At 38.3% G+C, this 26131-nt stretch overlaps 1 protein-coding gene across 3 annotated transcripts in view; it reads left to right on the top strand.

Annotated features, from left to right (window-relative positions):
• Window positions 1-26131, top strand: part of UNC5C (unc-5 netrin receptor C) — a 255722-nt gene that overhangs the window by 208379 nt on the left and 21212 nt on the right. For 2 of the 3 annotated variants that reach the window (XM_072117947.1, XM_072117939.1), the window contains 4 exons: window positions 9530-9595; window positions 15105-15296; window positions 20492-20836; window positions 22141-22228. In XM_072117947.1, coding sequence (XP_071974048.1) covers window positions 9530-9595; window positions 15105-15296; window positions 20492-20836; window positions 22141-22228 — 691 coding nt within the window. The remainder of the gene's footprint in view (window positions 1-9529; window positions 9596-15104; window positions 15297-20491; window positions 20837-22140; window positions 22229-26131) is intronic. The other variant, XM_072117956.1, reaches the window with a different exon arrangement.

Here is a 26131-nt window from a genome sequence, read left to right as displayed (position 1 = left end):
GGTCAGGAGTGACTTCACACTTGTAGCCAATTTCCTGAATATGTTTGTGTGTATAGACTCTAGTAGGCTCTTGAAGCACCGACTCCAGTAGAAATCTTTGTGAATTGCCCTAAAATTTTTGAATTGCCTTTTTATTAACAATCCTATGCTGCAGTTCTCCGGTTGCTTGTGCTTCTTTTTCTCAACTTTCCATTAATATGTGTCACGGTTGTTCTGCAACCCACGTCTTGGGTCATGGGCTCACCCGTTACCCTCTGTGTGCCCAAGCGCCCAGCTGCTCTCTCTTACCTCTCCTTGTTCCTGATTCCTATCCAGCGGCCATATGAATGCATACCCGACTCCTAAGGCACCCGTGCACCAGGAGATTTAAAGGGCCAGTGCACGGTTGATTGGTGTTGGCCTTTTTCAGGAAATAGATAAAAGCTGGCATCTCCAAGCATTCCCTGCCATGCTGGACAAGCCTTACTATATGTTTTGGACAGCCAGCTTATTTAGCAATGACCTTTTAGGGCTTACCCTCCACGTGGAGTGAGTAAATTACTGCCTTGTGGACATCTGTCAAGTCAGAAGTCTTCCCCATGAATGTGTCACAAAACTAAACCAGAATGAGGAACCTTTTAAAATGCTTAGGAAGCCTTAGCAGGTGGTTTTGGTTGCTTGGCTATAAGCCAGAATCATCAACATTGGGTGTCCACATTCAACAAATAACTGATTTGGTTTGTGTAAGGAAAAATTATACAGTTTTCCAATATACTTTCTGTATCAATTCCTCACTGTTTTCAATACCTCTGCTTAATGTCTTTCTATAGGAAGCTTCATTGTTAACTTCCACTGGATAGAGATTTGTCCATGGTCATGTGATGGACAGGCAGGTGCATGAGCCGTGATTATTACACAGCTCTGATAACTTTCTGTGATAATAATGGCTTATAAACCTGCCTTTCCATCACCTGACCATGGACAGATTTCTATCCACTGGAAGTAAACATAGAACTGCTTTTTATAGCAAAACAGCAAGAATACATCTTGAAAACAGTGAGGAATTGATACAGAAAGTATATTGGAAAATTATAAAACTCTTCCTTACACAAACCATATCAATTTGCTGAAAGTGGACAACCCATTTAACATAAATAAGCACTTGAAAAAGTTCACTGTTTGTAATGACTCTAAATATGATATATTATATGATATATTTAAAAAAAATTACTTTTTGCTGATATTCTAACTTATTGAGAAGCACTTATATTCTTACAAACCTAGATGAAAAAATCACATTCCTAGAAAATCCCTAAACATGGCACTAAAGCCATAGAAGAGCTTAGGGGGGACATGTAAAACACTTATATGTGGATCTGTTTTTTAAGAAAGACTCCACCGCGTAAAGAGCAGGGTTGATATAATTCAATCCCCACAGTCCCTATTTATATAGAATTACTGTGGCACAATGCAGATTCTATAATCCAGCAATTCCCTTTAAAAGAAGATCACCCAAAGCCTAGAAATTTACACCAAATATCCAGTGTTTCCTTTTCTCTATGGAGCACTTTAAATCCCATTTACAGACTCACTGTAATTGTTCATCAGGTTTACCCTGGACAGATATGTGATGTATCTAGAGTTCCTGCATGTGAGATGAATTTTCAGTTTACATTGAGAGATTTTGTTGTCTGTCTGCTGCCACATCACAAATCGGCTTTTGCGCCTTTCATCCTATTTTCCAGTCCTTGGCCAGTTGTGTGCTGCAGTCATGCAGAGAATGAATTTGGAACTATATATATATTCAGGGAATTTGGAATTAACTCTTGAATTTCACAGTGAATACTCTAGGGTTCCCTAAACATTTTGGCCTGCCTTACTGCTGCTCTGGGGAGGCTGACAGTTTTGATTATATTGAATTGTTTTAAACACATTTTTTTTTTAAATAAATGTAGCAATGGATCATAAAAAAGCCAGTTGTAGTCTTCATTATCCTCCTCATTTTCCTTGATCACACTCCAATTATTATCCAAAATGATTTGTGTATTATTCCAGCTTTCTCCTGTAATCATCACACTCACTGATCTAATAAAGCAAGTAATGGGATGCAGCATTGTAGCTGTAGCCAGCATTACATCTCAATCCAGCATTTACAGCAGGGAGAACAGGTTCCAGATGCTGAATGGACCAGAAAAAAAAGGTTGTTTTGTATATTGTGTTTAAAATGCATGTACAGCGAATAAGAAGGGATTAGAAAGTGGATTATGTTTATAATTCCGGTGCATAAAAGAAATATAAATAACAAATATAAATAAATAAAAAAGAGACAGTTGAAATCTATTGTATAGCTAGATACATCAAGGAAAATGTAATATGGCTTACTGACCCGATTCTGACATAGACACCAACAATCTTGCCCTTCTTCCTCACCATGGCTCAAAAATAATAATTTTATGTTTTTGGTGCATACATACTACTGCCGTGTGTAAAATAAATTATGGCTCTGTGCTACATTAATCTATTGCAGTGTAAAAGATGACAGCTAGTCAGAAACACCACAGTCGTATCCTACGACACAGGCAACAAATCCTGCTCATCATATACAAGTTCTAGAATCCACTGGATAATTCAAGACTAAAGTTTTTTGAATTCACATCATGTCTACTTCATGAAACCAAATCAGCTCTGATCCATCAAAGTTTGGATGCCACAAGAAATATTCTTTAAGTGGTTTAAAGCTAAAATCAGGCCATGTGACCAATGGGCATGATGTCACTTCTAATCCTACAAATTAATTTTCATGTTTCTCAAACCATTGCTAAATAATATTTTCAGTGTGAAAAGACATTACCAGTCCGCTGGTTTCCATTTTGCAACAGTTCATTTTTGATGCACATTTAAAGGAAATCAACCACTTAATAGCTTTTTAAATCACTTATACCTTCATCTAGCTGCAGACATGCTGAGGAAGGATATTATCCTCTTTGACCATAAAACTTAAAGATTTTGGAAAAAATACTGCTTTTAGAATTTTGCAAATTACTGTCATGTCTCCTCCGTTCCTTAGTGTGCCTGTAGCTAGAGGTATGTGTGGGATAAACAGCTGTTTTGTTGGGCAGTGGTCAGCATGGGCACCCTGCCATTCAGCTACCCCATTAACAATAAACATTCCAGCAAGTGTTATTTAGTAACTTTTACATTAGACCAGATGGGCTAACAATCATATACTTTGACATTTTAACCCTGTGGCACTGCTATAGTATGTGACACACAGTTTCCATTCATGGTGAATTGTTGAATATTCACTTAAGCATTGAGTTTGTAGTAATTATGCCACTTTCCATTATAAGAGCCTTTGTTAGCATTATGGAACACAGCTTTATCGTGACCTAGAGGTCTATGAACAATATCCCCAATCTAGGAATCCATTATAATATGTAATTACAGAAAAATATTCTGCACCGAATAGAGGTATATAACTATATTTCTACATTCCCTCACACAGTTTAATGATAATTGCTGTACTTTTCTGAGTTATGGCAGCTCATTAAAACTCGTGTTCAGTGGCTCAATGGCAAATGATTAATAGTCGTTTTATCCGTTAATCAATTAAAAGCTTAGGCAAAGAAACACGTGTCAACTCCCTATATGCATGTCCATAAATCATGGAATCCTACACAGGTATGGCTGCGGAACAAGTAACTTGTTCATATTGTTAAAATAATCGGGAGTAAAATGTGACATCATTTGCTATAAGCAAATTGTATAAAAAAGCAACTCTCCACTCAAGTATCTTTTTCATTAGCATTTTCTTTGCTGAATTTTAAATGTTGGAAAAATCTTTTAACTTGCCACCTCAGTGGTGCATCATACACAAAATCATTAGCATTTCACAGTAGATAGAAGATATGTACTGTAGATGCTGTAATGTGTTCCAGGATGACAATCATATGTTAAAAACAGGGTGACATTACACCATAGCACAATGGAGAAATACTAACTGGCTTTAAAGCCCAAAAATGTAAAAAGAAAAATGAGAAGACAACTAATATATACAAAGTAAGTCACACCATGTCCATCACAAAAGGTAAGGAAAATAAGCAAATTACCAATTATTATTGTCATTTATTTATAGAGCACCATTAACTTCAAGATGCTGTATAACCAGGGGATTCATATACAATACATTAAGAATCAAACACATCCTAACACAAAACTGCAGAGATCTGAAAGAAGTGGAAGGAGAATCCAACCTGTGAGGGCTCACAATCCATATAATATAGAGTTACTCATGCCATGTCATGCACATTTACTTACCTGGTCGGCGGTGTTTACCTAAAATGCATTGTCCGACGATAATGCACTGTGCCGCCATTCACTTAGATTGTGCGCCCGATATCCTCCATGTGTTTCTTACCTGCTCAGGTCCGACAGAGTTCAGCTTCTTCTATCTGGTGCATGTAAGTGCATTGTCTTGCAACACAATTTGCATGTTAAATCCCGCGCTCGGTCCGAATCTGTTGGATCGTCCGGCGGCCAGCCCCCCAATCCCAGTGCACACCCATGTTAAATAGCTGTCACAGCCATGCAAATCCCAAAACTGCTTGCGGCCCCTTAGTAAATAAGCACCAAAGTGCTTGAAATAAAATTTGGAACAATCCTGTCCATAAGAGCTCATCTTGCCACACTTATGTGGGGGTAAAGTACTGTAAATATGAGAGTAGCTCTTAAACAGTTAATAATTACTTGTAAGTGTACTTACTTCAGTAATGCAGTAGTGTAAGTGAAATGGTGATACTATTTGGCTGGATTATCCAGCCAATGACACATGACACAGGTCCACACTCTCTTTAGCGCTGTACTGTATGTGTTATGTAGTGTCAAGTTATAATGGCTCAGGAAAGATCATTGTATGTTGAAAGTATTATAACCGGAGGCCATTGTTACTTGAGGGACCACTGAACATATTCCCCAAATTAGGGAAATCTACTTGAATTCACATATGCCCTGAGGATGAGACAGACATTGGCTTCCTATGTATAGCATGTGCAAGAATGACATTCCTTTTATATTCCGTTTGATCATTTCACAAAGCATTTTCCATCTTCACACGTAAGCTGCTCTTACTGCTATGTTTTTGTATTAAAAATTTACACTTTGCATCCAAATTTAGGGAGCAACTTGACAACTGCTATTTGGAACATCTGTTATTCCTATTTTAACATTTGCATTAGATAAACTATTACAAATGAAGCGCGCAAGGTATTTGCTATGAAACCTTTCTTTGTGATGTGACTGTATATTGTTTTATATAAAGCGATGATTGTGAGCAATTTATTTCTGTGGGCTGTAAGCAGGGTTGAGATATTACTTATATGTTCTGTAAGTTCTGTGTATGAGCCATATGGTACTTGTAATAACAAGGGACAAGCAAACTGAAGTTTTTCTTTTAAGTAAGAACATGGTTCTCTTGGTTTCTAAGGCTTTCCAGAGAAGTCTTGACCCTGAGGTAAAGTAGAAAGTTTTCAATCCTTTATTGTGGCTAAAAAAGATACCATTGTTAGACCATTAACATTACATGCCTGACGAAGACATCTATCCATCTATCTATTGTGTTACCATAATAAAAGACTGCAAACTTTGCACTTTACCTTCAGTGATGATAAAGAACCTCTGTATTTGACCACATACTAGAAATAAGGATTTTGTAAGAGGTGCTGGGGTTAACATAATAATAATAATGTTTAATAATAAAAAATAATATTCCCTTTATTTTTATAGCGCACACAGATTACGCAGCGCTGCAAGGAGTTTGCCAAATTAGTCCCTGTCCCCAATGGGGCTACCAGTATGTTTTGGAGTGTGGGTGGAAACGGGAGGACCCGGAGGAAACCCACACAAACACGAAGAGAACATACAAACTCTTTGCAGATGTTGATCTGGGATTTGAACCCAGGTCACCAGTGCTGCAAGGCTGTAATGCTAACCCCTAAGCCCTGCTGTTATTGAAGATATAACTGCCTAAAATAGAATGTATGAAAAAACAATTTATTGAATCGATAATTGAAATTGGGTTAAATATTAGCCAAAAGATACAAAATTTTCAGGCTACCAATGTGTGCCATTTTTATGGTAATTCTGTGTACATTCACTATACATAAGTATTACTATAAGTAATACTGATCTGTTCAACTCATTGGACTAGATGAGTGGTCCTTACCCGAGCAATAGTGGGTAACCAGTGTGATTTACCTAGACCAAACGCTACACGGATTCCTCCAGTCTTTGTCAGTCAATGCACTGGTTGCCTGTCTCCTTCCGAATACAGTTTACAATAATCTGCACAATGCTGCACCTCCTTACCTCTCCTATCTCATCTCAGTCTATTGCCCAACCGATGCTCTTCAATCAACCAGTGATTATTCTCTTCCTTAATTTGAACCTTCCACACATGTCTCCAGGACTTCTCCTGAGCTGCAATTAATCTCTGCAATGACCTTCTCCGGTCTATAAGACTAATACCCAACCTCCAAGGCTTCAAATATGCTCTTTAAACCCATCTCTTTAGGAAAGCCTATAAAACTTACTAATTTAAACTCACTTTACTTTACTAACCCATCCTGTGTACCCCTCCCATCTGTTATCCAGCAAACACCAGACACCAAGCTCCAGGCTTCTCTGCAATCTCATTGAACTTGGTCTTTGTATATAAGATGGCAGGTGATGACTAGTTCAAGCAGCAGAATTTTTATTTACTAAACTAATTTTTATTCCATTCCCTTATAAAGTATGGCTGGACCATTGTGTCACCCCTTCATCCTCATAACATTTAAATTGTATATGTTCCCGATAATCTGTAATGTGCTATGGAATTAGATGGCGCTATGTAAAGATTATTATTATTATTAACTGGACTGATAGGGTAGTACAAATTAGCTAACTAGTTACAATGGTTATCTTCTAGCTACATTCTAGCTGCCTATTGTCCCTGTCCCCAACATTATTTGATAATTATAATATATATCTTTGTGTATAAATATACAGTATGTGTGTCATAATATGTCTGCCAAAATTGCCTTTTAATCTGTACTTTGCTTCTGTTGATGCAATAGCTGCAGAAACACATCCGGCAGGGAGACTAGGTTGGTTGTCTAGGGATGTGGGTACCCAGGTGATTTCCCTTTTCTCCCAGTTTTGCACTACTACAGACCACTGATCTACTGCTATGCGTGGACGCTAACATAGTTATTAGTGAATGCTTTCAAAATCACTGTTGGCACACATTGTTAACCTGAAAATTGAGTATCATTTGGCTAATATTCAGCTCAATTTTAATTATCTATACAATAAAGTGTATTTTCAAATATTCTGTTTCAGGTAGCTATATTTGACCACATTCAAATTGAAGGCTGTTGAATTTGGATTAGTTGATTGCTGGAGATAAGCCCCAAGGCCAATAGAAGCAGCAAGAGAATTACACATATTTTTATCCATTCTATACCTGTAGGTATATGATCTGTCAGGTATATTGGACAAGGTCTTAATGAGTATTATGCATTTGATAGACCCCATTACCTATTGCCGAGTGCAATGTGACAACGCTCTCCCTAACTTTGTTATCACAGGAAGAGCAGCTGCTCCATTTTATATAATTAGCAGCAGCCAATTAGCTTTTCAGTTTGTCATATTTCTGCTGGTTTAGCAACTAAGTGACATTCTTGCCCATACTTGTTCATAAATTTGATAAAAGGCTGTAACCGAGAGGAGTTCCACACATGTATATTATTAAGGCTCTTTCCTGTTGTGATTATCATATAATTATTATGTGTGCATGAATTATGAATGTACCCATAGTATGTGGGGCTTCGATGATTAAACATATATTTTTACAGCCGCTGTAAGGAGACACTAACACATTTAATAACTGTATAATCATGGTTCGTCTTAAACCGAGATGAGCTGATAGAGCCACTGCCATTAGAGGCACTTCTGTGCATGAAATATCATATTAATGCTTGAAAACTGAATTCAACTGGACCTTGAGATCAAACTGAGCCAAGATCTATCTCTCACTGCATTTAAGAGACTGAACCTTGGTGGCTACAATGACTTAAAGACTTTGCTGTTTTGCCAAAATGTTTCATCCCCATCATAGCACAGTTTGTCTTGCATGAGATGATTGAATATGGCGCACAGTCTTCAATTATCTGGCGCACCCGCACTGCTCTGGAACTGTGCTCCAACTTTTTTTTTTTTTTTTAACATAGAGCGTGCGACACAAGTCTGTCAAGTCGCTATTTTAAATGTGTAGCAAACTCCAACTGAGCACTAATGTGCCCCCTAGGTGCACGTTCTTTTTAGAGAAAAAAAATGGTGTGTATACAGCTCACCATTTCCTTGACTCCACGTTCAGGAGGTTCACACAAGCATCTGTGTTGCAATCGGAAGAAGAAGGAGCGAATCTCACATTCTTTTTTGTCGAACACAGTACAGCTGCGACACTAAACTAGCGCAGACACTTTATAAATACAAATACAATCAAAATACCCTCTGCTTCAACATGCTTTAAAAGATAAACAAACAAGCAAAAGACAGTACCTCAGTACCTCATTTTGGATTTTTTTTCATTTGTAGAGAAAGCACTACATGTCGACACTGATTTGTCTGGTCGTATGATCCTGGTCCCCACTGTAAGATATTACGACATCATTGATGATGGGGTTTCCAATTGCTCCTACCATCGAAAGGTCCATTTGTTTCTCCGTATAGGAAATAAAGTATTTTCACCAGAAACTTAAAACATTTTATAATACTCATAAAGATTGAGTTAAAAAAGCCTTAGAATAAAATATCCTTATGAATGCACATTCAGCTACTACCCGACTCCTATTTTAGCTCTGACAGCTTCTTAGGGGGTTTGTATAAACACATGTGCAAGCCAATTCAACCTTCTTTAATGTGCAATGTTAGAAAAATAGCACAGCCAGTTCAATATATCTGGGCCAGTATCTTACACTGCTCTATTCAGCCACTTCTAAAGGCGGTGTTCCGATGCACAGGTAGTCATCATGGGAGACAACCACTAATGATAGATGTATAAAACTAGTATGTTGTGTATAATCACATACATGCCCCTGATTCTTCTCCTGTACTGTACTCTTTGTGTATCATGTCCTGAATTCCTCTTCTAATTAAAAAAAAGCCTATAAACTTGGGTGACTGGAGATATCCTTTAAATCCTTATCTGAAATGGAAAAATGCATTCTAGTAGAAAAACTGTATAGAATTAAATAAAATATACACGGCAAACCTGAAAAAATTTTGATTACTTTTCTAAGTTCTAAATAAAAAAGTTTGTTCTTTGGACTGCATATTATAAATTGGAGTTTTCCAGAGGAAAGGTATTTGGTAATTCTAGCTACATATTTATTTGCCTTTAATTACGCCTTTTTTATTTTCATAATTATTTGAGTTATTTCATATTTTTTATTTCATTTATATGATTTTTGTTTCCTTTGTTTGTTTTTTTCTTTTCTTTCTTCCTTTTAAGGCCCGATTTTCCCTCTTTCACCCAGAACCAATGAGCAGAAAACACAGAAGGAGTTTGGATATCCTTGTAAGTTTTTATTTCATTTGTTTTTCTTTTTCTATATTTTATTATGTTTTTATTTATACTTCTAAAGGATATGTGATCCATAGATTGCACCACAACAATCATTATAGGAAAAGTAATATAACCTTGTCACAGTTAATTACTTTTACTTTTCTGTTACTTTTAATTACTTTTCTGTTACTTTACAATACCCTTTGCATTTTACTGCTTTTCAGCTTCACACAACACAATAGTCTATTTTTTCTGGGCTCCTCAATTTATATCATTGTCGGTAAACAAGGGCAGGTAAACAGATGAAAATTGTTGTGATACTAAGATGTGAGCAAAAAATGTATGACTTTTAGACGCCAAAATGTAAATCAGAGCATGTGAATCATTTAATATATCCCCTTTCCCAACATTGTGTTAAAGATTGTACATTCTATGTTGGGCAGAGAAATGGACCCAAATTATGAGTAATGAGCAGACCTGGAATATACTGTACAGCAAGCCTCATATAAAATTGTACATGAGTGAAGCTATATGAATTTCTGTGCAGTTAAGATTTATCTCTAGTTCCCAATATGCTAACTAGACTCTCCACTGTCAGTCTGGTGGTAGACAGTCTGGCACTGCCCACATGGCAATAGACAGCCTAATAAGCATATTGACAATAGTAGTGATTGCTTGACAGGGTCTGAGCAATAGAAAAAATTCAAACCTTTCCAGAATCTCCTCTTATTAAAAGTAAAACATCCATTTTCAGGAGGTGTGGAAACGTCTTCTTTAATAGGGTTTTGACAAAAAATCTTTATCAGGGATAAAGGTGGGACGGTGGGGGTCCTGCTGCTGGGACACCTTGAGATTGGCAGGGAGGGGGACCCACTTGGCGCCCTGTGTTTCTAACTTCCATTATCAGGTCATCCTCTGAGATCAGTTGGAAGTTCCATAGGGGTCAAGAGGTTTTCATCCTGCACTCCAAGATTGATGTGGAACTTCTAGTTTGGCTCATAGGGTGAGCCAATGCTGAACGATAGCATCAAGTTGATGCTATTGGAACCTGTCCGTTCTGTCAATGGAGGGGGTCTTGGCAGTAGAAAATCACACAGACGTGTGTCCCCTATCCTGTGGATTGTGAATAAATGTTGTTTGTAGGTAAACTACTTTAAGTCCAATATGTGAAGCTTCTGAATAATAAAGATGATGTGTCGGTAATAGTGAATGCTTAGGAATAGTAACTGTAATAATAAAGATGATGTGTCGGTAATAGTGAATGCTTAGGAATAGTAACTGTAATATGGCGCTTCAAGTATTGTGCTGATCATTACCTGTTACCTAGAATGTTCATAATATACATTGAATAGGAAAAAACTTATTCAATATGGCTAAATATTATTCTTTGAATGAAATATATATTAAATAGTAAATCATACATTTACATTATATTGTGGCAAGATCTGAAAATGTAAAGGCATTGGCCTACATTATTCATAATTCTCAACATCTAGTATGTTCAGTTCCTGCCTAAGGCAGACCATAGCTTTTCTGCTCTGATATTGCTTCCAGTTATTCATTACTTTACATAATAGAAAATTAAGGTTACTTCTGAACTGAAAGATTCTGTTTTATCTGCAATGGTACATGACCACTGAATAATGTACATATGATAGATGTATGTACTATACAAGAAGGTATGTGACCTGTTATTGTACAGTCAGCAGATATAGTCACCATTCTATTGGATCCTCGGTGGTGGTAGGAGGTTGATCATGAAAAACACATTTATCCAAATCTGACCATAAATATAGGATACAGTAGCTGTGTTCCACAGGTCACTTATGACAGTGTTCCCCAACCAGCCATGGAGCACCTGGCCCTGATCCGCAGCCGAGCTCTGTGAAAAAAAGAAAAAATTCAATGGACACTGGAAGAAGGGGAGGCATCGAACAGGAAAGAGGCCAATATAAGTGGGAGTGCTTCTTTGGACAATATAACCCATACACTGACTTATGACATGACTTTTCAGCCCAAACAAAAGAATCTTAATGGGCACCTACTCGGCAAAAAAGGGGGGCGCGGCCCCACCGAGTATAGCCACTCAGTCTGTGCACTAGAAAATTCAATATTGTGGTGCTGCAAATTAGACCAACTAATAGGTAGTGTATAGTATGACTCAACTGTCTACTTCTACTCTGAACTGGACTAACGACTGACACATTAAGGCATCTCCCCCTGATTGCACAAGAGACCTTTTTAATAATCTGTGTTAGTGAACGCTTCTCGATTTTTCTGGATTATCTTTCCACCTCAAAGGTGTGGCATATTTGTTGATAGGACAACCTCATTATTGCAAGTGTTTTGAGGGAATGTGCAATTGGTATCATGCTGACATCCGGAATGTCCGTCAGAGGTTTTGCCTGTGAATTGAATGTTCATTTATATCCTTCAAGCCAACTCCAAAGGCCTTTCCGAGAATTTGTCAGTTTATCCAAATGACTTCCCAACTGCATAGCATGTGTAGCCACACTAGCCCAGGACCTCCATATCCAAGATCTGCACCTCGAAGACTGCAGCCACCTGGACAGCTACTGCAACAATCGTCCCCCCGCCCCTTAGGGTGGTTTCACATTGGTGTTTTTTTCACACCAATGATTTTTCACTGAAGCCATTTTGACTTCTGGACACATACAGATTGTTTTTCTCTTCTTGGCTTCAGTTATTTGTCACTGATTCCTTACTGAGCCATTTTTTTCCGTGGGCCTTTTCAGAGATCAGTGGAAAAAACTGAAGTGTGAAAAAGACCATTGAAAAGAATGGTTCAGTAAAGCATCAATGACAAATCACTGAAGCCAGGAAGAGATATCCAATCTATATGTGTCCTTAGGCCAAAATGGCTTCAGTGAAAAATCAGTGATGTGAAAAAAAAATGTGAAACCTCCCTTAGATTAGCCTAAAGATGCACCAGATTTTTAATACAATCTGAGCTAACTGTGTTAAATATGGCACATTTTAAGGCTGCCGGGTCCAAGTATACACTAAAAATACTCAAAATACACAAAAAATTAGACAGCAAATATAGGGGGACATGTCTCTTTATTTTTATGTGGGTTTTTTTCTTGCACATTTATAATTTTTTGTGGCCTTTTTGGGCACTTTTTTGCACCTACGCCAGGGTGTTAAGAAGTTTACAGGTGTGTGCGACTGCTGTAGTCTTTTTAGATAGAAGTGCAATTGACCCACACTTCCATTTATGTGCCTAAAAATGTGCAAACTCACACCACCAAAAAACACATGTTCTTATGTATCTCAGTCAGAACACACAGGTGTGCTGAGCGCAGACAACTTTGAGAAGAGGCAGCAGGAATACAACGAAACATGTGCCCTCTAGACTCATATTAGGATTTTACATATTCAGGATTTAAGCTTTTGTATTTGTTTTGTTCAGTTGGACACAACATTCTCTATTTTATTTGTAATTTGTGGCAGTCATTCGCTCTTGCGCGGTTCCTGATGTTCATGGACATTCAGCTTTGTTCGGCTAGCAGTGGTAGTCTGAGATACAGTAGCCTTCAGCGTTTGCTGTGAACAATTCTCACTGCGGGAGTTTCCACAACAGAAATAAACTAGATCACCATAAACACAAATTAGAGAAGGTTTTTTAATGTATCAACACATGGATCTAGGATGTGCCAGCTGCCATTTGCATTGAATTAGTTTTGGAAGGAAATGCAGAGTAATAGCCCTCCAGTAATATTCTCTAAGGCACGGTCATAAACCAGATTTAAATGCAGTTCAGATGGCTATTACTAAGCACTGGCCATCTTCTCGCTCCCTATTGCACAACATGTTCATTAATGATCTTTCTGTCATATGTTCTGTCCCTTTGAATATCATTGTTCATGTTTTTGATGGTATAAACCATACTGCTGTAGATATAGCAGCCAAGTTTATGCTGTTTTCTTTGTCAGGCGCTTGTCAGTTGTAAAACTTATCATTATATGACACTGCTAGAGCAAGATGTTCCTGAGTTTATGAAGCCAACCCCTAAAGTAACCTCTGACTCACATCCTCTTCCTTCCATCATATACATGAATCGTTATTGCTGTTTAATATTTATTAGATCCTAGACAAAGAAATCTAAGAATTCTACTCCATGGAAAGCAAATATTGCTCATTATACAGATATTTCCCTTTTAAAGGGAATTTCCACCTATTTCTATGAGTCAGACATCGCTCATTTAGTCCTTGAACACAAGATCCTACTGTGAACTGCATAGTCAAATCTTTGTACAACTCTACAATTCTACTATTTTGGCAACCTATGCTGGTCAGTCTACCAGTTATTGGAGTGTTGTATCTTTAAATTGTCTAGCATTGTTTTGGCACATCCTACTTTTGTTCCAAATTGTGAGCCAAACACATACAATTTGCCTCAAAACTTGTGCCCTGCTGCGACCTATATTTATTATGTGACTTTTTAAATACATTTATTTAAAAAGAATTGCAGACAAAAAACACAACATAACCACTACAACCAGATTTATTGCAAGTCCAAAGCTGTTTTAAAAAATCTGAAGGCAGTGGAGCTCCAAAGACAGTCACAGAACTGTCCCAAGGTGAAAGCCACCCCCCCCCCCCCACAGTATGTAAGTTTTCTCCTATGCAAGTAAATAACATAGTAGTATGCAGTACCTGTCTTAACCCCTGGAAAAGTGTGTCACTTTTTAGTTCATTTTTATTGTGTAGAAGACATCAATACAGTTATTAATACATTTGTTTTTCAATGATAAACTATCACTCAGGCAGAAAATACCCAAATGCGGACGAAACTGCAGAAAACTTGTTATGTAGACCTCCAACAGGCAACTATATTATCTATAACCTATATGTACACGTATACTGTATATACCATATGTCATGGCGGTGAGCAGTGGGTGATGATCAACTTATACATTATACAGCCAGATAGTAAAGCAGAAAAAAATCAAAGTTTTACTTGTTCCTCTTACATTGAGAACTATGGAAAATAAGCATACATTTTCATACAGATAGGAATAAGTTTGTCTTGAAATTAAAAGGGTTGTCCAACTATTATAAAAATGTAGCAGGAGGGCTGGGGAGGATTTAAAAAAAAAATTAAAGCTTTTCTCAGCTCCTCCAGTGCTCCCCGTGTCCTGCATAGCGGTACATCGGAGCCATGTCCCGGTTTGTTTACACCTCTGCACCAACAACTTCCGGGTGCCTGGGACGCCCACCCATCCACTGTGCCAGTGCTGTACCGGCACAATGTCAGCGGAATGTCACACATTAAAAGCCATGTGAAAAGGTCTATACCCACATAACAACTCCCTATTCAAATTGTATTGCTGTAACAATTTAGCTGCCAAATGGATTCAGTTTAATACATATTAAAAAAAAAGTATTGTATTTTATTGATCTATTTCCCACAGAGAAACTGCAATTTATATTAACCATCTGTAGAGCGTAGGAAGCTATTTCCCTCCAGTAATATCTGTATCATTGCTTCCTCTAGCTGCCCCAAGCTCGGACAATGTCGCCCTTTATGTTGGCATCGTTATCGCTGTGATTGTGTGCCTCGCCATCTCAGTTATCATAGCTTTATTTGTCTATCGGAAGAACCATCGAGGTTTCGAGTCAGACATAATTGACACTTCTGCACTGAATGGTGGATTTCAAGCAGTTAACATTAAAGCTGCCAGGCAAGGTGAGTGCTCTGAACAGAAAACAGTTTGATCATCACTGACGCCACCATTCCAAACTTCGGTGTCACAGATTTTTATGGTAACTGTATAGAATCTTTATTCTTTATCTATTGTTTTGTTCTTGTCGTAGGGTATCTGACAATTGCTATTTCCCATTCCAGAAGGTGATGACATGCCACACATCATTCATTTATAATCGGTAGTGGTCTGACACCTGGAAACCCTGGCAGTCTTGATAATAAAGGGGCCATACAGACACCTACATTTATAGAATATTTTCTGCAGATACACTTCAGACTCTATCCACTGATATCCAGGGTGAAAGTTTGAAACAATAACGTGTTGTGCATTTAAAATTCACCCAGGGTCTAATATTCAGCGCACAGATCCGAACAAACCTCTTTAATACATTATAATTTCTGTAGGGTATTAAAGGGGTTGGTCACTATGGTAAAACATTACAATACCCTGAAAGGGTCACTCACATAGTACTTAGCCTGGTAAAGTTTTTGTAAAGTCGCTGAGACCGGCAGGTCAGGAGGCCTCCATGCAGCTGGACTCGGGACCGTTGAGTTCAGCGTCCTGCTGGCTATGGGTAAAAGGCCCCTTCATCATATCCACTCCCATATCAGTGGTTGTAAGGCTGTGAGGATGACCTTGGTAAACCCCTCCAACCACTGCTAGTGTTTTTTTTTTTTAAAGTATTTTTTTGTTTATTTTAACAAAACAATAAAGTTACATACATATATATTTTGAACATTACAAATGAGTTGATCTCTTAGTCGTCCATTAGGTAGATCTTTATTAATGTTCCGCTAAATTTGGGGTTTTCTGGAATGGGTCCATCCAGTTATCCTTCTTTGTCAGAGTCTCTAATTCGTAGTTAGAAATGGATCCACTTTTTTTTTTTTTTCTTTTAGTCTGCTAAGTTCCATTAACTTTAATCAAACAGAACATAGATACAGTAATAATAATAAGAGAGAAAACTAACAACTTAGGGGATGGAGCCTGCACAAAAGTTGGGGGGGGGGGTTTTGTTCTGGCAACAGATAGTTATCTCGTTGGATCTGATTTTGTTGGGTGTTATAATTGGATTCATAGTTGGCTATGGCTGATGATAAAGCTATTGGTGGTAGAAAGTACTAGTCATCCAGGTGTCCCAGTTTTTGGTAAATTTTGATGTAGTTGAGAGCCGGTAGGCCAGGATTTTCTCGTAGGCACAGGTGGTGTTAATCTGCGCTATAACCTCATTAATATGTGGGGCTTCTATTGATTTCCAGTGTCTCGTGATCACCAGTTTTGTTGCCATAAAAATGTGTCCTATTATAGTCCTGTGCGCTGGAGCAAAGGAGTTCATGTTGATCATAAGTAGGGCTTGGGCCGGAGATTTAGAGACGTCTTTTTTGGTTAGTCTGCTGATGTTGTATGAGGCCGCCCATAGAGGTTGTATCCGGTCACAGCTCCAAAGCGTGTGGAGAAGGTCTCCCTCTTTTTTGCAGTTGCGCCAGCATGTGGAAGGGGTGTTGGGATATATTTTGTATAGTAATGAGGGAGTATAGTACCAGCGTAGATGTGTTTTTAGTATTGCTTCCTGGTGAGAGATGCAGCGGAAGTTTCTTTTGATGAATAGGTAGGCGTCGTTCTATTCTTTTTGGGATATTGTGGTTGCGAGGTCTTTTTCCCATTTTTCCGTTCTGTTTGATGGTGCTGGTGTTGATCTTTGGCCTAATGTGTTATAAAAGAAGGAGATGCCTTTTTTCTTCTTATCTTTTTTGTTTAAGAATGTGAGGACGTCCTTGTTGATGAATGGTGTTGCATATAGAAGCTTGTTTAGCATTGTTCTGATTTTATTGTGTGTGCTGAGTTCTGAGAGTGGGACACCTCGGTTTCTGTGTAGGTAGACAAAGTCTAGTTCGTTGTTGTTGTTTAATAGTTGTTTGATATTTGTTATGCCTTTCTCTTTCCAAGTCTGTAGATTGAGGGTGATGTCTTGATTTCCTATAAAGGTTAAAGGGATTTTTTCCATAGGTATTTTCTCAGTGTTTTGGGTGGAAGCCCAGAGGAGTTTCCAGGTCCAGTCTGCTGTACGCATGGAAATGAGGTTTGTTTTTGGGGGATTTGTTCTCCAGCAGGTGGCTAGCATGCGATTTTGTAGTGGGGTGTTATTATTGTGAAGTTTTTCTATGTGTACCCAGACTTTATCCTTGTTATCTGACCACCAGTGCTTCAGCTGGTCTAAGTTGGCTGCTATTTAATAGTCTCTTAGGTCTGGGAGGCCTAGTCCTCCGGCTTCTCTTCTTTTGGTCATTACGGAGCAGGCAATTCTAGGTTTTTTATTTTGCCAGATAAAACTCTGTAGGTGGGACTTGGCTTTATGGAAGAAGGTTTTGTTAATTTGTATGGGTAATGTTCTAAATAGATAAAGACATTTTGGCAGTATCATTTTGAAGGTGGCTATTCGGCCAAACCACGAAAGTTGGTGTTTGGAATAATCTATTAGTTGATTTTTAATAGACTGCAGTAGTGGCAGGAAGTTGGCTTTGTATAGTTGGCTGATGGGATGTGTTAGGTTTATACCAAGATAAGTTATTTTTTGTTTTTGCCATTCTAATTTGAATTTCATTTTGAGTGTGTTTAGGTCAGGTTTGGTTATGTGTATGGGTAATATTTGGGATTTGGATGTGTTCATTTTATAGTAGGATATATGGCTGTACTTTGATATTGTTTCATATAATGCGGGTAGGGAGTCAGCAGGATTGCTTAATGTTAATATGATATCGTCTGCAAAGAGAGCGATTTTAAATTCTTTTGGTCCTATTCTAATTCCTGATATTTGGGTGTTTTGTCTGATGGCTGCTGCTAGTGGTTCTATAGAAAGTATAAAGAATATTGGGGAGAGAGGGCATCCCTGTGCCATTTGTTATGTTGAATTGTTGGGATAAAGTACCGTTTACATATACATTGGCTGCTGGGTGGGAGTATAGGGCTTTTATTGCTGAGTATATGGGGCCTGTTAATCCAAAGTGAGTTAGTGTCCTGAAGGCAAAGTTCCAATTTAGTCTATCGAATGCCTTTTTGGCGTTTATTGCTAATATTGTAGCTGAGATATTATTTAGTTCGCAGTGTTGGATGGTAGAGATTAGTCTTCTGGTGTTATCTGGTGCTTGTCTGTTGGGGATGAAGCCTACTTGGTCATTTTTTATTAGCTGGGGGAGGATGGTTTGTAGTCCACTGCTAGTGATTTTGATGGGACATTGAGGATCTGACGGATAGCAACAGGCCATGAGTTCTTCTGCCGGCAAGTCATATGATCCATGTTCTGGCGGCTTTACACAAATTATACATTATACAAATATTGTCTATTATTACACAAATAGCATCAGCAGTATCAGTGTTAAAGTTTTGAGATAAAGTAAAGCGTGATAAAGTAAATTGGCCAACACTGTTGAAAAAAGGAAAATATAGCTAAACTATCTCATCTGTCCATAATGATTGCTGACCTCATCTGTTGGGTATGTGCAGTAGCTTGCATGAACTAAAATCAGCATTATACAGTATGCCTATGGCATACACTGTGTATGTTTTTAAGGAAATTGTATCTGCCACTCAACAGCTCAGGTGGCAGGTTTTCTCATAAAGTAGACCGAGCGGAAGACTTGGAAAGGAATGTTTGTGGAAATTATTGGTGTTGTCTCTGGCTGCCGTGCTGCGTTGTTCCAACTTGTCACTAAATTGACTCCAGTTGTGTCAGATTTGACAGCTGGATTTCTTTCACATCTGACGGGAAAATTATTTTGGTGCAAAATTTGAATAAGGAATATTTTTCTTTTCCGAGCACACTTTTGTATTGTGTTGGTGGAAATATGTCATTGTCAAAAAGAGAAACAGCCGAGGACGATTACTGTACATTTACTGCCTCTCACAGATTTTGTTTATTTAAAGGAGTAAATAGCTCTTTGTTTCCACGCATTGTATGAGAGGAGATGAAATGTGAATATGTGCCACATGTGCCGTCACGCAGGAAAAACATAAGACTGCGTAGATGAGCATCCGTAAATGTCATGTGCTTCATTTGTGAAAGGTTTAATAAGCAAATTAAATTTCCTCATCCCATAATGGCTTTCCGGGGAAGTACTGTAAATTGAAGATGAACAGCAAGTACTAAATCTTACTGAAGGTTTTCTCTCCCATAGTGCACACTATCAGGAAACTACTTAATTCAATGTGCTGGTTACATTCCAAATAACATATGTTTACCAGACACAAAACCAGAGCAGTATTTACTATAGACATATATGCAGTAAATGAACCCAAATTACTTCTTTCTGGGACTGAATTTATACTGTATATCTTATGACCACTAATGCATATCTCAAGGTGTGTATATGGTAATTGACATATGCATAACTTATAGGCACTAGGGTACCCTGAGCAGAGCTTTCTCCTGTTCCATGTAGCTTTCACTGAAGCATGGACAGATTAAGACTGCCATGTGACTGTAAGGATATTATAGCCCCTACAAGTTTGGAATCACCTCCTACATATGGTACTAGAATCAAGCTTCTTGGGGAATGGAAGATGCATCCATTCTGCCTACTTTCAATATGAGGTTTCAAGACCTTCTGAGGACCTACAAAGGTTATGAAATGGGTCTAGTGTACATGTGTATTGAGAGCGGAAACAGATGTATGAGGATTTTATTGCTGAAGGTCCTGCTCAGTATAAACTTTGGTGGGGGGTCCAGGGCTACCGCCCAAACCGCCTATATTATAACCCACTTCTGCAATGAAGACAGTTTTACTAGATTAATTGCCATAATGTAAGTTCCATTGAAAACCCCTATTTTCTTGCCTATGTTTCTTTCACTGTAATATTGGTCTCTGTGTGAGTTCATATATCCTTTGTATGTCTGTGGGATGAGTTTAAGATCATGGGGATGAATAAAAAGAAATATATATGAAAATAACAAAAAATTTAAATTAACGAGATCAATAAAACTAGTGCAAATATATTTTAGTATCATCCTTCACCTCCAGCTGTCATACAGGGATTTTTATTCCAACTGTCAAAATACAAGCGGATTAGAGAGTAAAGATTGTAAAACTGTATATATGAGGGGGTGTAATAATATATTACTACATTCATATCATTTTAACTGAAATGTTCAGCCTCTCATCATGCTTATTTTTGTCTTCAGATCTCCTGGCAATTCCTCCAGACCTAACATCTGCAGCAGCAATGTACCGAGGGCCTGTATATGCTCTGCATGATGTCTCAGACAAGATCCCAATGACCAATTCTCCTCTTCTTGACCCTCTTCCTAATTTGAAAATTAAAGTGTATAACTCTTCGGGTGCAGTAACACCTCAAGATGATTTGTCAGACTATGCGTCAAAGCTTTCTCCTCAAATTACACAGTCCTTACTGGAAAATGACATTCTAAATATGAAGAACCAAAGTCTTGCAAGGCAAACAGACCCTTCATGTTCTGCATTTGGAACATTCAACTCCCTGGGAGGTCACCTGATCATTCCCAACTCAGGTAGGAAATGAAATGTAACCTGACAGAAATTGATCACAATGGTAAAAAACAATTGCAGATAAAAGCGGTTGTCAACTTTCAGCAAAAAATAAAAAAATTAATTTATATTGTTTATGTAATAAAAAGTTTTACAATTTTCCAATATACTTTTTGTATTGATTCCTCATTGTTTCCTAGATCTCTGCTTGCTGTTCTTCTATAGGAAGCTTCATTGTTTACTTCCAGTGGATAGAGATCTGTCCATGGTCACGTGATGTCACACAGGTGCATGAGACGTTATCACAGAGAGTAAGCGGAGCTGTGTGCAATAATGTACTGTGCACCGTGGACAGATTTCTATCCACAGTAAGTGGACAACCCCTTTAACCCCTTAGCCCATCCGCGCTGTAGCTGTACTGCGCTGAGTCCTGCGAATAGTGCTCAGCGCAGTACAGCTACTGCGCGGGGATGATGCCAGTTCAGCTCTGACAGGAGCCGAACCGGCATCGGAGGTTGCGGGATGTCAGCAGTAATCTGCCGCTGATATCCCCGGCTAACACCCGCGGTTGGAGTGGGCTCCGATCGCGGGTGTTTAACCTGTTAAATTCCATGGTCAGCACGACCACGGCATTTAACATGCCTTCCGAGGGTCTTTCCCCCACGATCGCCTAAAAGCTGTGTCTGAGTTCAACGACGGAGGAGATGGGTTCATGTTTATTTTTTTTAAAACCCTACCCACCCCAGCTCCTAAATTTTTATAACACCTGGGCAACTCCTTTAAAAATTTCAAGGCCAGAGAAACTTTTTATTTATATGCCTATTGTGGGTATAAACTTTTCTCTACATGATGTTGAAAAACCTGCACTAGCTTCTGATGACTAATAGATAAAGACCAATCTATGGAACACAAGTTCTGACCAACAAATAAAAAGCCCTCATGGCTGTAAACCTAAAAACCAGACGCATCTTTCTTTTATTCATATAAAACAAAAATAGTTAAAAAATAAACTTTTCTTTATTGTTCGCTTCATTGTATTTTGTTAGAATGTAAGAGTGAATGTTTATTTCTCCGATGCTTCCTTTATAGCCCTCTCCTACCATTTCACCTTATACCAATTATTTTGCTTTTGAGAGCCATAAGTAGGACTTCAATCGCCATGGCAACATTTCTCGTCTTAAATTCAACATTGCCCTGTAAAATGAATTCTTTTTATGGAACATGAATGCAAGCTTGAAGCATAAATTGCCTGTCTTCCCCTTACACGTATCATTTCCTATTCTTTAATTGATTTCTCTATTTATTTCTTTTATCTTTCATTCTTTAGGAGTAAGCTTGCTGATTCCCGCTGGAGCTGTTCCACAGGGAAGGGTTTATGAGATGTATGTGACCGTGCACAGGAAGGAGAACATGAGGTAAGTGCCTTGCTTGTACATCTTTCTAATCTAAACCATTGGCGGTAAATTCTTGTCCAAAAAACAAGGCAAATTCAGACTTTTGACAAAAATCTGTTAATTATTTGTAGCCTCCAATTTTACATTGACTGATCTGTATCTGGACTCTCTAATTGGGGCTCTCAAATTGAGTTCTTCATCACGTGATTCTTGTCACGCATCAAGCTCTCAGTTTTTGGACTGAACTCATGTGGTGTTGTAAAACAACTAGTTTGATGAAATCCGGAACATTTTACAATGTAGATCAAAAAGGATTAGAAAATCTGGAGGCTGTGGGGTGGATTATCATTTGCTATTGCATGGTGCACCAGCGAATGATACAATCCCTGCCTCTGCCCCAACATTCACCAGATCAGGAGGCTCCGCGGGCAATTCTACGGCAAGTCTTGCCTTAGGTAAAATTGTGCATTATCCTGCCCACTGTGTGTGGTATTGAAACATAGTTATATTCTGATAACATCACTAAACAGGTGGGGCACTGATTCTGGATGAAAACTACAATTGTTTTTGCAACCCCTTAAAATCCATTATACAACCTATTATTCAATGCTTATGCAACCAGTAGGACCAGCAGAGTAGCAACTCTGGATTGTTTAGGGAATTAGGCAGGTTCTTTCAAATTCTTAGTATTTCCCGCTGTCAGAATAATTTTTGTTTTTTTTGACCCTCAAAACATTTAAAAAAATTAACTAAACAAGCTAGTAATTTTTATATACCAATTACCAAGACAATTGGAGCAACATCAGTTTGGGACGAAAAGATTTGCACCAAATCTTTTAAAACATTTGGTAAATCTTATAACTTATATTTATAAACAGCAGCTCTTCTCCTGGGGTAAGCCAGTATCCCACAGTCTGCTATACAAATCTGAATGGGTTTCTGCTTAACATTTTATAATGGCTGAACACATGAATATCCAATATTACACTTTAGAGCAGTGGTCCACAACATGTGGTTCTCCCCCTAAAACACTACACTGCTTTAGATGATATTTGGCAACATATACTGCACTTCTAAAATGATTCAGTCCCACAATGTAGGCTTCTGTGCAGTGAGGATGTTTTAGGATTTTGATAAATGATAAATATGAAAAATGGCACACTAAGCAGATGGTCATTAGAATATCGAGCCTAAATAAAACAGATCAGAACGTGCTCAGAAATAGGCTGACACCATAGCCAAAAATGTAAATTTTGAAATTTTTTTTTTGCAGTTGGGATGTTTTGGGATTTTGTCAGTCACATAGGAGTTCTGTGCCTCACAAGGTGACATAAAGCAAATAAGAGTCTGTGGCCATTAACAAATGTGTGAATGGAAATAAAGGGAAGCTCTAAACTTTATGTGTCCATGGAAACAGATGGAATTGGAGATGTTGTAAATTAATTTACACCATAGTTCACCTTCGCAGTCACTGACACAATGCACTTGATTAAAAGATTTCTTTTGCCAAGAATTACAATGATGAGCTGATAGTCTTGCTTTGCTGTTTCCAATCTCAAAAGTCAATTTTAGATTTCAAAGGCAGACTCTAAATATAATTCCATTGTATTGTTGAAATTGTAAAATTTGTATATTTATATACATTCTTTGTACCACTTTACAGAATGATATCTTATTTTTAGAAAGTGGCCTATATATAAATTGTGATGAATACGTTGAACATCTTAGACACATGTTCCTTTCAAGCTCAAAGTCCCATTGGTTTGAAATATTTAACATTTAAATTTAAAATTGTTACATTACTTTAATTTAATTAATTTTTTTTTTAACCTGAATGCTTAAAATTAATACAGGCCACTTTGGGACACTAAACCACTGGTCCATAAAGACCTGTAGGTGGTTAAGTGTTCCACATTGCCCTGGCAGGTTTCCTTTAAGAAATTTTATAATAATATACAATGGTGGTATTTATTATGGCTTGTAGTACTGAAAGCTGGTGTACAAGTCATAATATAGTCACAATTCCCCACAAAGAGCTGGAAATTGTGACTATTCTGCCCTCCACGTTAGTTGGGCGGAGAGGGGGCAGTTCTGGGGTGTGCAGTGGGCCGGTGCAGGCTGTACATACCCTGCACCCACCAGCAGGACCGGCTCCAGGTTTCAGTAGGCCCTTGGGCGACCAAGCCTCAGTGGGCCCCTTTGCAGTCAACTCGGGTAACGGCATAGATTCATTATATACAGCTCAGCCCCCTCTTCGCCCCCAATACATTATATGCAGCCCCCTCCTCGCCCCCAACACATTATATGCAGCCCGCTCCTCGCCCCCAATACATTATATGCAGCCCCCTCCTTGCCCTTAATACATTATATGCAGCCCCCTCCTGACCCCAATACATTATATGCAGCCCCCTCCTCACCCCCAATGCATTAAATGCAGCCCCCTCCTCACCCCCAATACATTATATGCAGCCCCCTCCTCACCCCCAATACATTATATGCAGCCCCCTCCTCACCCCTCAATACATTATATGCAGCCCCCTCCTCATACCCCATTCATTAAATGCAGCCCCCTCATCAGATTTCACATTATATGTATCCCTTTCCCCACATGAATTATATACAGCCCCCTCCCATTCATTACTTAAAGCCCATAAACTAGTAAATGTGACCATTATAAAATAAAAGAATAATACTTACCTCAGTCTTCTGCTCAGGTCCGGAGCTTCCCCTTCTCCGTCTTCCTTCCGGCAGCAGCACAGCGCTTCAGGCCACAGTCACAGGTTCACTAGCGTCGTTTCGGCTAGCTCTATGCAGCCATTCTCAAGCATAGTGTGCTTGAGAATGGCTGCATAGAGCTAGCCGAAACATAGCATTCACCACTGGTGGAATAAATATATTCTATATATTTTGGAGTGCTGCTTCCTTTCCTTGGAGTTTAGATTTATTATATAGATGCTTAGCCTTGTTAACGTGCTGTGTGTAGTACGGATGTTTTATTGTACTATCCACCAAACAAACAGGGGTTAGGGGCTGACTCTGGCTTAGAGGCTAACCATGGGATTCATCTGCTTCCCTATTTTACTGGCCAATCCTGTATACAACTTTTTATTGTGGGATGAATTAGGGAGGTGGTGGAATAATTAATTTTTTTTCCATTAATGCTGGAGGCAATATACAGTAGTTGGAGTAATTTCAGATTTCCAGTGACTTGATTCAGATGGTTCTAGAGTACTGACAGGTTAATATTAGGTATATATAATGTCACATAATTTATGTCCCATTAAGTATACAATAAATATACAGTACATATATTATACTGCTCTAAGATGCAAAATAAATATAGGATTCCTCTTAATTTTTTTATATGTTTCAATTACATCTATCCCTTTAAATGGATGTCTCAGTAACAGCATTAACCAGCTGAACTCTCTCCGTATGTCTCTGTTGTATAAACTGTACTCTCCCGGCTTCTTCATGTTCAGTAACAGAATTATATGCTTGGCTATTTCTGTTCGACTAGATCAATGCAGCAAATTATTATTCAAGTGGCAGTCCTGCCAAAACTTATTATTTTCATGTGACTGTGTAGTACAGATGCATTCTTCACAATGAATTGGTTTATAGACACAGTCTAATCTTCTTACATCTCATTGAAGCATATACTGCATTGGGAGCCTATCCAATAGTGAAATGTGCGACTCTTCCACAGCTAATGTCCTTTTGACCTACTTCATTAACCACTTCTAGGAGAAGACATTTTATCCACTACAACAGTTCATTATTTCAAGGCCAATATAATGGAGATATTTACATGCACCAACCCTCTCACAATCATGCATGGATATATATGGAGTATTATGGGGTGCGATTTTTATAGCCACAATAAATTATGCTGTAGAGCAACCTGATGGATCATAGACAGAC

The sequence above is a fragment of the Engystomops pustulosus genome, chromosome 1 (assembly GCF_040894005.1).
Source record: "Engystomops pustulosus chromosome 1, aEngPut4.maternal, whole genome shotgun sequence".
In the NCBI taxonomy this organism is placed as follows: domain Eukaryota; kingdom Metazoa; phylum Chordata; class Amphibia; order Anura; family Leptodactylidae; genus Engystomops; species Engystomops pustulosus.
Note: the sequence above shows the minus strand (reverse complement) of the source record. Positions and strands in the feature narration are given on the sequence as shown.